General features: G+C 43.1%; 1 protein-coding gene across 3 annotated transcripts in view; it reads right to left on the reverse strand.

The window, feature by feature from the left end:
• Positions 1–1,901: 1,901 nt before the first annotated feature.
• Positions 1,902–13,080, reverse strand: part of nkain4 (sodium/potassium transporting ATPase interacting 4) — a 106,804-nt gene continuing 95,625 nt past the window's right edge. For 2 of the 3 annotated variants that reach the window (XM_086213790.1, XM_086213791.1), the window contains one exon: positions 1,902–2,391. In XM_086213790.1, coding sequence (XP_086069916.1) covers positions 2,382–2,391 — 10 coding nt within the window. In that variant the 3' untranslated portion in view covers positions 1,902–2,381. Of the gene's footprint in view, positions 2,392–3,332; positions 3,418–13,080 lie in introns of all 3 variants that reach the window. The other variant, XM_086213788.1, reaches the window with a different exon arrangement.

Consider the following 13,080-nt stretch of genomic DNA (forward strand, 5'->3'; position numbering starts at 1 on the left):
CCTGCAATGGACTGGCAACCTTTCCAGGGTGTACCCCAGCTCTCGCTTGGAGGCAGCTGGGAAAGGCTCCTGCCCCTCAGTGACCCTTAACAGGATAAGCGGTAGAAAATGGATGGATGGATGGAAATTATTGCATTCTGCCAACTGATGAGTGACAAATCATTCTAATCATTTTGAGCAAGATTGTTGCAGTTTGTGGACTTTTGTTAACCAGAGTCTTCTAACACCCAGCAGGCTATTTTTAAATACCAAAAAAGTACAAAGAGACTGAGAACAGATGAAAAGATCTCCTTTGTTCACACCTCTTTTGGAGACAAAAATAAATAAATATAATAATAAATAATAACACAAAATAAACAAGACAAGCCAATGATTATAAACGTACCACAAAAACATGATTCAAATTTAGTGGTATAAAAATTAATTAAATTCTAAAAATCAGGTTTGAGTGCAGTTTTGAAAAGATGAAATGAAATAGATGTAGGCTGAAGAGCTGACTCTTCTGACATAAAATTTACTCTATATAATAGTATCTGCAAACCAAACCCAGAAACAAAACAAAACAAAAAAAGCCCTCAGTAGCCTTAGAACTTCCACGTGAACACTCTAAACACCAGGGGGCAGCCATGATTCACAAACATTATAATGCAACAATGGATTTGACAGAAACAGTCTGACAAGTGAGTAAAAGAACTGCCTTCCAGGAGATATGACCTCTAAACACCAGGGGGCACCCATGATTCACAAACATTGTAATGCAACAGTGGATTTGACAGAAACAGAGTCTATAAGTAAAAAAAAGACCTGCCTTCCGGGATATATGACCCATGTGTGTCCACTTTTGTCTAAATGAAGCTGGATTGTGTTGCTGGGTCCAAATAAGTTTCTAATTACACTCTAACTACCTTCTATATTGCCAATTGTAGATTGTTGCAGCTGTTTCGTTCCTTTACTACATATAATTGCAATATAAACCCTGTAAGAACATGCTTTAAACAATCATCACTGAGACTCTAAACCTTTTGGACTGACAATCTGCTGGGTACTATGCTTCCTTAATTTATAAGACCATACCCACAATTAAACTGTTTTTAGCAATATGTAGAAAAAAAACATTTTTTTAAAAGTTGAAATATGCAATCTAACATTTGCTTTATTGTAATCAAATGTGTCAGAAGCCAGATCTGTCGATAGTTAGAGGATAAGTACAAAGCTTTCAGAGTTAAAATACATATAATACAAACACCTGACACTTGTGAGACAGTGATTTGGATGTTGGTAAAAACAGTCAAAATAATGTGGCACCAGAAAAAAAATTAAGACTCACATGCCATTCTCAGGTGGCACGGTGGTGCAGTGGTTAGCACTGTCGCCTCACAGCAAGAAGGCTACACATTCGAGCCCCAGCTCAGGCACAGGATCTTTCTGTGTGGAGTTTGCATGTTCTCCCTGTGCCCTGCGTGGGTACTCTCCTGGTACTTGGGCTTCCTCTCACAGTCCAAAGACATACAAGAGGGGACTAGGCTAATTGAATACGCTAAACTGACCGTGAGTGTGAATGGTTGTCTGTCTGTATATGTTGACCCTGCAATGGATTGGCAACCCATCCAGGATATACCCCGTCTCCTGCCTGAACGCTGCTGTGATAGGCTCCAGCCCCCCCCCGGGACCCTTAATAGGATAAGCAGTAGAAAATGGATGGACGGACGGACAACCGGACGGACGCTATTCTTTATATGTGAAACCATCTCACATCTGATAAAAAACTTCAAACTAATTTTTAGTCCCCCTGTTCTATTATTTACATTCTCTATTTTTGGCAGATGCCTCTTGATACATGGTCCCCCCCCACCCACCCACACATACACCCCTCCACTGCTCCGCTCCCCTACCTCTTCCTGCTCAGCTAGTGAATTTATGCACAAAGATCCTGGCCTAAAGTAAATAGGCAGCGCACAATAGCTCATTCCACAAGCTCCACTGTAATTCAGCTCTGCGGCCAAAACAGTGCCACAGACTAAGAATGCTGGGCAGCTGAAGATTATAAATGCAATGTATTTATATGCTGTACATACAGTCATGTTCTCAGATAATATCTTATCCTACAATTATTGACAGGTCACAGCTCAGAACTCAATTCAAAAAATATACCTTCAGAGGTTTGATAAGCCTGAGTCTCTCCTCAGAAAACAATAACTGGAGAGTGTTGGCTGTTCCACGCAGCACAACCGTAAATTACATGTTTAAAGTAGCTAAAAGATTAGACTGAGAGGTGGAAGAATGTCTGGCATGCCTCAGTGCACTGGGATGCTTGGGTCAAAACAGCCATTTTGTCTCCACGGAAATCTATGATATCACCTCCTTCGTGGATGTTCTCCTATTTACGTAGACCTGGAAGGAACAGAAAATGGGAAGAAAGAGCACAGTAGTTGATGCGTGCTGGGCAATTCAGACATATTTATAGACACTCACAGACTTCACTTAATGAATTAATCCAGAGTATAACTCCCAGGAGGTTGCCGGAGATGGAAACCTCCTCCCATCCCCTCCTTCCTTTGAGAATTATTATATGACTTTCCTGACACAACTTAATTGATTAATTCAATGTTAGACAGAATTGCATGTTTTTCTTAATGTTCTTTCATCAGTATGGGGACATGTAAACCACACGCATACACACAAAAATTACATAAAAGGGGTTGGATTCCCTAAATATTCTCATTGGAAAGGACATAGCATGTTTCAGAGCATTTACTCCCAAGACAGCACTCTAAACATCTAGATACGGAGTAATAAAATCTACACAATAGCTAGTGTGTTGTTTCCTCTTGGATTAGGATCCAGTAATGCCTACTTTTAAGATGAAACACTTAAATGCAGGCAACAATTAGGTTAAAGACCAAATGTAGGTTACTTCAGGCCAGTTAGATCAACAAACTCACAAAGCAGTTGAGGCCAGTTAGTAAAAGAGCAAAGACTTGTTTCCCATCAAGAAAAGCCTTCAATACCATTCTTTGCTCTTCCTTCAAATCTCCTGTTCTGTTGTAACTGATCCTATAGCAGCGTGTATGCTAACATCTTCAGGAGCTGTCATATTCATTTTGAATGAACAGTTACACTGTCATCACACCTTAGAGAAACCACAAAATATGAAGAGGTGGCTACATTCATGTTGAATTTATTGTCAAAATGATATTTCTACGTTTCATCTTTCAGCATTTTTCTCTGCACATGCAATAATTCCTCTCAATTTGGCCTCTGATATTCTGTACATTTAAAACACATTGGCACACGTACACATTATCAATGGATGGCAGCACATTCATACTTACAAATACATGGGCTTTAAGAGGAGATGAGATGGTTTCTCATTTACATGGTAGAGTGGGAATGGGTCAAATCCACCAATAAAATCAACTGAAAACAAAGGTTTAACACATAAATTATGGTATAAATCAAAAGACAGACAATAATAGAATAAATAAAAGAACAAATCATAAATATATAAACACTGAAAATGAGTGAATATGAATGAGGGATGAAATGGAAACAATGGACACAGAGGGGACAGATGTCATGTGGGGATGTTGAAGCTGACAAAGATCATTACATGCTTTAAGTCTTCTTTTTCACTTTTAAATTTTAATTGAAAAAAACAAAAAAAAATAAAAAGCACATCTGTTGAAAGGTTGTTTTTTGAAAAAATCCACAAATCTGCCTCGAGCTAGTGGGAAAGCTCAAAAACAGGTGAAAGCTGGCCAGCTGTCAAAATAGCCTGAGCCTTTTTATTGCTCAGAAACAGAGGTGACCTTAAGCCATACACTGAATGCTGAGCCAATCTTGTACATTTTAAAAAGGCCCTGACTCTGGATGAGGTGCAGACGAGCAAACCAATGTTATGTCATGTGAGAGAGCAATGAACAACTCTGGTACCAAAGTGCTGTATTTTTCACAGATGCATAGAGAGATTTTTTTACAGATGAAGGAAAAGCCTTTCAGCTCTTGAGGGGAAACAAGGACTTAGTGGGAGGGAGTGGAGAAAGAGAGGGCAGTGTGTCATGCTTGGTGGTTTTGACTGACAGGAGACCAAAGAGATAAGATTTTAAAAAGTGCACTTGAGAGACACCAGTATGCCCTGGAGCTTATAAACTCTACAGAAGGAGAAAAAGAAGAGTTTGAACCTGGTTCAGCGGTAGAAGGCACCACAAAAGCAGAGACTTTGAGTTGAAAATGATAACAAAATGGACAGATACTCTCTGGGATCTAATGGCTTTGGGCAAAAGCAAACACAACTGTAAGGCCAAATCAGTTTCATCCTAATAAGAGGAGCCAGTTGTGGTCTGCTGAATACTGATACGTATGAAGCATGAGTGCCAAAAGACACAACTTGTCGAGTGGGAGTGCCCCTGTCTTCTGACCTGTCCCTGCTTTCCTGAGTTTCTCATTTTCATCTGTACACTGGACACAGAAACACGAGGACACACACACTTTTCTCTTTGAGTTATTTTCTCATTACAAGCAGGTGGGAATCCATCAGCTGCTATGATAAACTGCAATGAGGAATAAAGTAACAGGATAATGATGGTCACTAGCTCAGGGATTCTGGTCTGTCAGTCTAATGACATCTGTCAAATATATCCAGAAAGTAATATCACAATAACTAATAGATGGATTGCTATGAAATTTCCAACTGATGTTCAATGTCTCTATGATTCCTAATAACTTCAATGCTTTGCTTATCCTGATGAAGCCATCCAGTGTATCAAATATTAGACTTGCACTTCATAAATGCTTCATTGCCCCTCTGATGTATATTTCAATGTAAGTCAGCAAGCTCACTACCATGACACTCAGTTTTTGGCCCTCACTGCTATTTTCCCTCTCTGCATCCTCTGTGTGTCCTCATACAGGTTAATAGTTTAGGCAGTTTTGAACTGCTGTCAGAAAATTATGTGCCAGTTTAGGTGTAATTGTTGAAATCATAGGTCCTGCACTAAAACAGGAGCAAATATTTTATATTCAACTAATGGTAGAATTCCTACCATCTGGGATTGATTGTGTGTGAATGACAAAATAAAAATAAAATAAATAAATAAAAACACAAGCTCTGATAAAAGGGAAAGGACAGGGTGTGCAGAGTAAAAGAGTCAAACCTGAAGAAGACTGAAAAAGCATGAGAGAACATAGAAGTGTTAAACTGTCAGTATGCACACAGACAGGACAACTGAGTGGCTTAATGGAATATTACATGTTCATGTACACTTGCACTTTTCCTACTGTGACATGGCAATGCTCTGCATGTTTAAAGTCATTCTTAAGGTGTAAACATAATAGCATGGTGAAACCTTTTGTTGTAATTTCATCTTTTTACAACCTGCGGACATCCTGCCACCTGCTCATCTAAACCCACTGAACTATCCATCCCTCTGATTTCTCTGTCGGCTAAGGAGGATTTTCTGGAGATGTGACACAGCGCAGAGTGTGGCAGTATAATTAGCAGACATGCTAAAGCAAGCTTATCCTACTGCTAGCCTGCTAACTCCATGACCTACTTTACAAAGAGGATTTTCCCCACCAGTCACTCCGACAGTGTGTCTGCTAACCACTGATAAGTCTGTTACAAATCTATAGAAACACCTACACTCAAACAGTGAGCCAGATGCACACTCAGCTAAACTCACAAATAAACACTTTATCAGTAAAAAAGGCTGACAGGCATGTCAAACCTTTAGCTGATGGTGTTTGATGCTTGTTATTCAACCCCATTATATGCTTTCTGCATGTCTGTGTGCTTAACTGTGCATGTGCACGTGTCTATCAATCCGCTATTCTTTACATAAGCATGAACACTTAGATTTAACTCATCCATCTCCCTGGACAGTGAGAAAGTGCTAAGCATGAGTGTTATTCCTGTCTTCTATCCTTCATCATGAAAAGCTCAGCTTGTGCCAAGTTGTTTGTTCCATCATCTTAACTTGTCTCAGTTTTCCCTTGGCTTGCACCTGATCATAATCTCCATCTGGTGCCCTCACATGCACAATTTGGCCTTTGACTGCAGGATATTGTGTCATCATTAATCAATATTAGACCTTTAATTGAAAGTTGTCATAATCAGTGAATACATTCTTGAGTTATATGAGGTCATAGTAACCTTCACTCTTACCATAGCAACCAAATCAGGTCAAATCAGATCCATATGTCAGCACGTGCCAATTCTGTAGTAATTTCCTCAAGACATTCCTGAGACACCCTCTTCAATACCAGAATGATACTTAAAGGCAGTAGACACATGAAAACATAATACTTCCTAACATGGCTGTCGCTGACATGGAAGTTTAAATAAAGCAGTAGACACATGAGAAGTAAATCTCAGAAAAGGAGGAAATCCTCAGGCAGCTTGAGAGCTCAGCACAAAAACTTGATTTAATCTACATATCAAATGAAAGGGGACAATGAGAGTGGTGCTGTTACTGGTTTTGTGTAAATTTATTTGAGCAAAAATGCTGCACGTGTGTGTGTGTGGACTCATTAAAGGGCTGATTACAATAACAAAGGGCTAACAATTGAAAGTGATATGGCAGTGTATCACACCATGTTTGTTTTGACAAGATTTTGTCACTCAACCTTTCCTTAGTGCTCTTTTCTTATTTTTGTCTTTCCAATTTTTGGGCCAGATTTGCTAAAAAAAAAAAAAGGTGATGTGAAAATGATTGCTGTGGTTTTTGCAATATGTATTCTGCATCTCTCTACTTAAACAGGAGGTCGAGCTCCTGGACAAAATGAGGGACAGATGCATTCTGACGGTGAATGTATTTTTGGTCTGTGAATTGATGAAAATGAAAAAAAATGATAAAATTTGAATGATTAAAATTAATTTAATTTTGTAATTTATTAATCAAAAGTAATGGCATTTTTCCATTTAGGTCATGAAAAACATGTAAAATGAGTTTAAATATATGAAATGTGTGAATCAGTTATTTCTGTCATTGTTTCACAAAACCACTGAGGTTGATGGCAAACAATGTCGTCTTCTTTTAACTTCCAACAGACAAGATGCAGCCAAGGTATACTACTGCAGTCAACTGGTAAGTCATGGCCTCTATTTATAAGCTAGCCCTTTTGTTCTCAACCACTCTTGGTTGTATGTTCCATTGGGATTTGGGTATATCTAGTCCATACTGGTTACAGCTGTTTTTGTACACTATCCCCGCCTCTTGGTTGTGCCTCTCCATATATGCTTTTACAGCTAGCATCTTAAACAACACTACGATGCATTGGACAGTCTCAAGAGCATCCTTACACATTTGCCACCCTGGGTCTGGTCGAGTGTGGTGAACCTTGGCCTCTATGGCCCTTGTGCTTTGGGCCTTCTCTTATGCTGCCAGGATGACTGCCTTTTTGCTGTCTGTCAGTACAGCATGTTCAAGCCATTGGTAGTGTAGGAATGCAGGTCACTTATGACCTATATTGATTTACGTGATTGGCATGCAGTCACATGACTAACTCGGGATATCATAAAAGGCTGCCTAGGTTGGGGGGGGTCCTCTCTCGCCTGCAGCGTCACGCACAGCGGACACCCCCTCTAACCCAGGTGAGTTTCTGGGTCAGTTGTGTGGTCCGGCTGCGTGTCTGGAAGCTAATGGTTCAATCGTTTTCAATTTTATTAGGGTCAAAGAAAACGCTACCGCAGGAAAAACAGGAGCAAATCGGTTGAGCCTTACTTTGACTTGAACCAGCCACATGTAAGAGCATCAGATCTCTGCTGTCTGTTGTGTTGAACTTTTGGATAATAGTAAACCGTGTTTGTATTTCCATGACTCAACTGGTGTGAATAAATCCGACAACACTGGCGAGACTCCGATATTTTATACCGCAAAAGTATGCGCAGTTTATTAATTGTTTAATGTTATGGCATGTAAACACCAGAGCAATAACCATGTGTCCATTTCTGCTAAAGGAACCAGGCCAGCCACTGTTTCTGCGTTTGTTTCTAGTTATTTCCTTATTTGACCCCCCCCGGTTTGGCGCCGTCATCCTGGTATCAGCGGCTCTGGCGTGCGTGCTGATCGAAGCTGTTAAAAACGATACAAGCAGACCCAGAACCTCCAGGACTTGGACCCTCCAATTGAGGAGTTTTTGATTCACTAGAAGTTTCCACTCGCAGCAGAGATGGTTGGGAAAAAAAAACAGCACATCACCGTCTTGAGAGTCGTGGTCATTAGACCCGGAATGAACCCGGGTCGTCCCATTTCACACTGAAGAATGTGTGAATGTCAAGTCTGGTGGAGGTGTCACGTGACTCTGACTGGAGGCCTCGCTGCCTCTTGCCACATCCCGGCAAGCAGATGAGAGCAGCAATGGACATTCCTCGCCAACACCCGTCCTACAAACGCCAGTGGGCCTCTCCTCTGTGTGTGTGTGAGAGAGAGAGACCTTGGATGACACACACACACACCTCCCGTTGTAACCTTGTGTATCAACCATTCCAGCTGTCATCAGTGCTGTTGTTCGTGTGTAACCCTCAAACACGGAGCTCTTCTCTTCTAGTTTTGATTACTTTTGTCCCGGCACTGATATTGAGGACTACTACTTCTAAGTTTTAATGTTTAATTGTCTTTTGTCCTTCTATAATAAAATCTAATATCTTTGTACATATATCCTAAAATTGTTCCTGTGCTGTTTTCCCACTTAATCAGTAAATCAGAGTAAGGCAGGTGTTATTTCACAACCTATGTGGAGAGGCACTACAGTAGGTCTTCTTGATATCAGCCACTTCTACCATCTGTTGGTTGTACATGCCGTGTAGGGGCTTGTACCTCCATGTCTGCTCCTCTCCTTCCTCACTATCATCTGGTTTCAGCTGTATGAGGCATTCACAGAGCGCAGCTTTACCTGAGGGGCCATCTTCTAGAAGTACTCTTGGATTTTCAGTATTTCATCCTGGACAGTGGCTCTGATGCTTGCTAGTCCTCATCCGTCCTCTTTCCACTTAGTGTACAGCCTCAGGATGCTGGACCTTGGGGGAAACCCTCCATGCATGGTGAGAGGCTATCTGGTCTTGATGTCTGTGGGTTTTATCTCCAAGCTTTGATCCCAGCAGTGTTTCTGATAACTGGCAGTGCGCACATGTTGATGGCTCTGATCTTGTTCTTACCATTTAGCTGACTTTTCAGAACTTGTCTTTCTCTCTGGAGGTATTTGGCTGTGGTTGACTTCCTTGTTGCATCCACGTGGTTTCCATTAGCCTATAGGATCCCAAGGTACTTGTAGCTGCTCTGGATTTCACCTGTAAGTAGTAATAAGACGGCACCTTTCCGCGTGAATGTGAAAACTTTTGCGCGTGCACCCCCGCGCTAAAAAGGGGCGTGTCCATTTCCTTCCACAGGTCGCAAACAATAGGATTCTGTGGCAGTACGTGAATATGCCTGGACATGTCCCGCGTGTCATATTGGATTCTGGGGTAGTACATAAATACCCCCAGAGTTTGTTTGCTCTATCATACGCGTTTTCCGACCAAAGGTGTAGGCAGCTGGACTCACGCCCGTGTTTTTGCCGGTGAATCATGGACATGACTCTGGTTTACGGTAAGTTTTTCCCCAAAGCCTATTTGTTTTAATGCGTTTGTGTTTAACGTTGTGTTTTAATACCGCTGTTATTTCTGTGCGCAGATGAGGGTATGTGTTTGTATTCGTCGATGGCGACGCGTCAACTAGAGGATCCGACCTGTGAGATTCTAGTGGGATCTGACGATATACATGTGGATAATGATGTTCGCTACATGGACCATGAGACTTAAGACTGCTTTAAGGAGCACCTGAAAAGAGTTGTACTGCCGCTGCTAAACGAATCAATCATGTCGCAGTGGTACGATGACTGGGATCCTGATTTTCCTTATTGCTGGGAGAAATAATGGGTGATCGCGGCGGTATATATTGTCTTCACATTTTACAGTAACAAATTTACCACTAATTAAGTCTAACCCTAAATTAATTAATCACTTATTTGTTAACAGACACCCCTACCGCACCTGAGCGCAAAAACAGGCTCAGTTTAAAGAGGAGACGATTGACCAAGGCGCAAGGGTGTGTAACAGGGCAAAATCATCCATTGTGTATGTAAAACACCCACCACGCAATTTAACACATTTAATTTTTAAAAATACAGACCCTGTGAGAAGAAGTCATCCACAGCTGAGAGAAAGGCAGTGAGCCCCAGGCATGATGGTATGTAATTGCATACTTTTCAAACAGTTTTATCGACACCCTCAGACCTAACAATTTTTTCTTATTTTCAATTCATAGATCCTACACCAGGATTCCTACATATCCAGCAGGCGGTCAATATGCTTGAAAGACGACCACACCTCACAACATTCAACTGCTCTTGACACCGGACAGTGCTAAAGGGCCCTGGATCACGCAACTGTCACCCACAGTGGTGGCGCTGGAAGACATTTGTCAGACCAGACCTACAGAAGACGATTTTAAAAACATCTGGAGGAAATCTTTGCAACAGAGCTTGAACCAGCACAAGCAGACACAGCGGAGAAGAACCAGAGTAAACCCACAGACGAGGATTTAAAAGATCTGGAGGAAATCTTTGCAACAGAGTTCAAACCAGCACAACCGGCAAGAGACCCTGAACTTTTAAATGGAGGGCCTCACACCACACCGTCATCACAATCTGAACAGGTAATTGCTAGAACTGTACATGAACCTGAAGCCGTTGCTTGTAGCAGTATTAACACACCACACATTTCATGACAAACTGGCTATGGGCAGGGGTCTGTGAGGGAGATTAGCCAATTTAATGCTACAGAACTGCATCAAAAAGCTGATTTTAGGGATGTAGGTATTGACAACCCTGAATGTGTACCCACTTTTATTAGAGACAGGCACTCTGGAATGATTGACAGCGCATTAGAGAGGTCTGGCAGTGTTTTAAATGTTGTGTTGAGAGGACCGTCCCTGGCTAACGACGTGCAATGTGTTGCGGCTCAGCCTGCCATTCAACCTCCCCAAAGGGAACGTGCTGCTTTCCCCGAGACATTGGAGCGCACCGCTGGGGAGTTGTGTAACCGGCAACGAGAGCGGGTGAAGTGCACGTCATGTCTCCAATCCCTGGCCTTTTGATGGCAACTTTGAGACCTGTGCCACGTTCCTCATGCAGTGTGAGCTGGTCTTCGCCCATCATTCCAGGAGGTGAGGTGGTGGTGGATTGGCCGGATCCTAAGTCCCGAAGGGAACTACAGAGCTTCTTCAGGTTTGCAAATTTCTACAGGAGGTTCATCCGGAACTACAGCCATGTAGCGGAACCCCTCACCCGGCTAACCTCCCCCTCTCAGCCGTTTGTCTGGTCCCCAGCTGCCCGCTCTGCATTCCTTCCTCTGAGATTCACCAGTGCCCCTGTACTACTCCATCCCAACCCCAAGAGGCAGTTCATTGTGGAGGTGGACGCTTCAGACACCGGGTTGGGGGCTGTGCTCTCCCAAAGGTCGGAGGCCGACCAGAAGATACACCCCTGCACTTTCTTCTCCCGCCGATTCCTGCCTGCTGAGGAGAACTACGACATCGGTAACCAGGAGCTGCTCACTGTTGTGGCCGCGCTTGAGGAGTGGCGCCATTGGCTGGAGGGGGCAGAGCAGCCATTTACCATCTGGACAGACCATAAGAACTTGACGTTCATCCGGGCTACCAAACGCCTCAATGGTCGGCAGGCAAGGTGGACCAGCTTCCTCAGTCGGTTCGACTTCACACTGACCTGGCTCCCGCAATACCAAGGCAGATGCTCTTTCTCAACAACACCTGAAGGAGCCGGTTACGGCGGAGCCAATCCCCATCCTCCCTGAGACCAAGGTGATTGGTGCGGTGACCTAGGGCCTGGAGACAGTGGTTAGGCATGCTCTACGCTCCCAACCAGCCCCGAGCAACGTACCTCCTCGCCGGCGATTTGTTCCTGACTGTCAGATCTGGGGTTCTTCAGTGGGGCCATGGTAGTCAGTACGTTTGCCACCCTGGAGTCCATTGCACCTTCACCTTCCTGGCTCGGAGGTTCTGGTGGCCTACCATGAGGAGGGATGTCAAGGAGCTTGTCATGGCCTGCACCATCTGCGCCCACAGCAAGGCCTCTCACCAGGCACCCGCTGGTCTGCTGCAGCCCCTTCCAACTCCCAGTCGGCCCTGGTCCCATGAGGCATTGGATTTTGTCTCTGGTAGTTGTGCATCTTGAGCTTCCGGCCTCCATGAGGATCCATCCTGTCTTTCATGTGTCCCGAGTGAAGCCAGTCTCTGACAGCCCCCTGATGCCTTCAGCCCCTGGGTAATGTGTGCTATGATCAGATTCTATCTAAAAAGGTGCATGCCCTCTTTAACCCAAACAACAATATAGAAGATAACAGCCTTTGCTTTTCACTATGCCTAGTGCACGCTGCCAATGCCGCAGCGTCTGAACCCGACAAAATGGTGCTTGCCACACGTCTACACGCGTCGGCAGGTCTCGACCCCTCACAGCTGGTTTTATTCACACACATGGCCAAATTTGAGGCTGTAATAAACGCCAAAATTGTGATTTACCACCACACAGAGGCCTGTAAATTATTGCAATGTTTTCAGACTAACACCGCTCCTAATTTAAACACCATCTGGCTTTATCTACACAACAATCACTACTACTTAATCACCAACGTGAAAATTACTGCTACAACACTTATGACAGTCCTCTAAGGCATAAATGTAAATATTTGTGCAATGTGTGCTTTACACACTGCTGCGAACAAGCATCAAACACTTTAAAATACAAGGACTGCAACTGTATCTGCAAATCAGAGGTTTGTTACAAAGCACACAAAGAGCACGGTAAAACTCATGGCCAGATCCCCTGCGACATCTTGGAATATTGTATCGGCTGCAGGGTGATTTACAAAGTTAGCTCAGGCCACATGTGCTATATACAGCCTATAGAAAAAAAAGACCTCGAGAGAAAATACATCTTTTATGATTTCGAAGCCCGGTACCACGAGGGAAAACACGAGGCATGTTTTGTGTGTGCTATGGACATGGATGGAAACAAATTCTGTTTCAA

The sequence above is a fragment of the Aulostomus chinensis genome, chromosome 9 (assembly GCF_037954235.1).
Source record: "Aulostomus chinensis isolate RoL2024-O1b breed Wild chromosome 9, RoL_Achi_v1.0, whole genome shotgun sequence".
NCBI classification, from domain to species: Eukaryota; Metazoa; Chordata; class Actinopteri; order Syngnathiformes; family Aulostomidae; genus Aulostomus; species Aulostomus chinensis.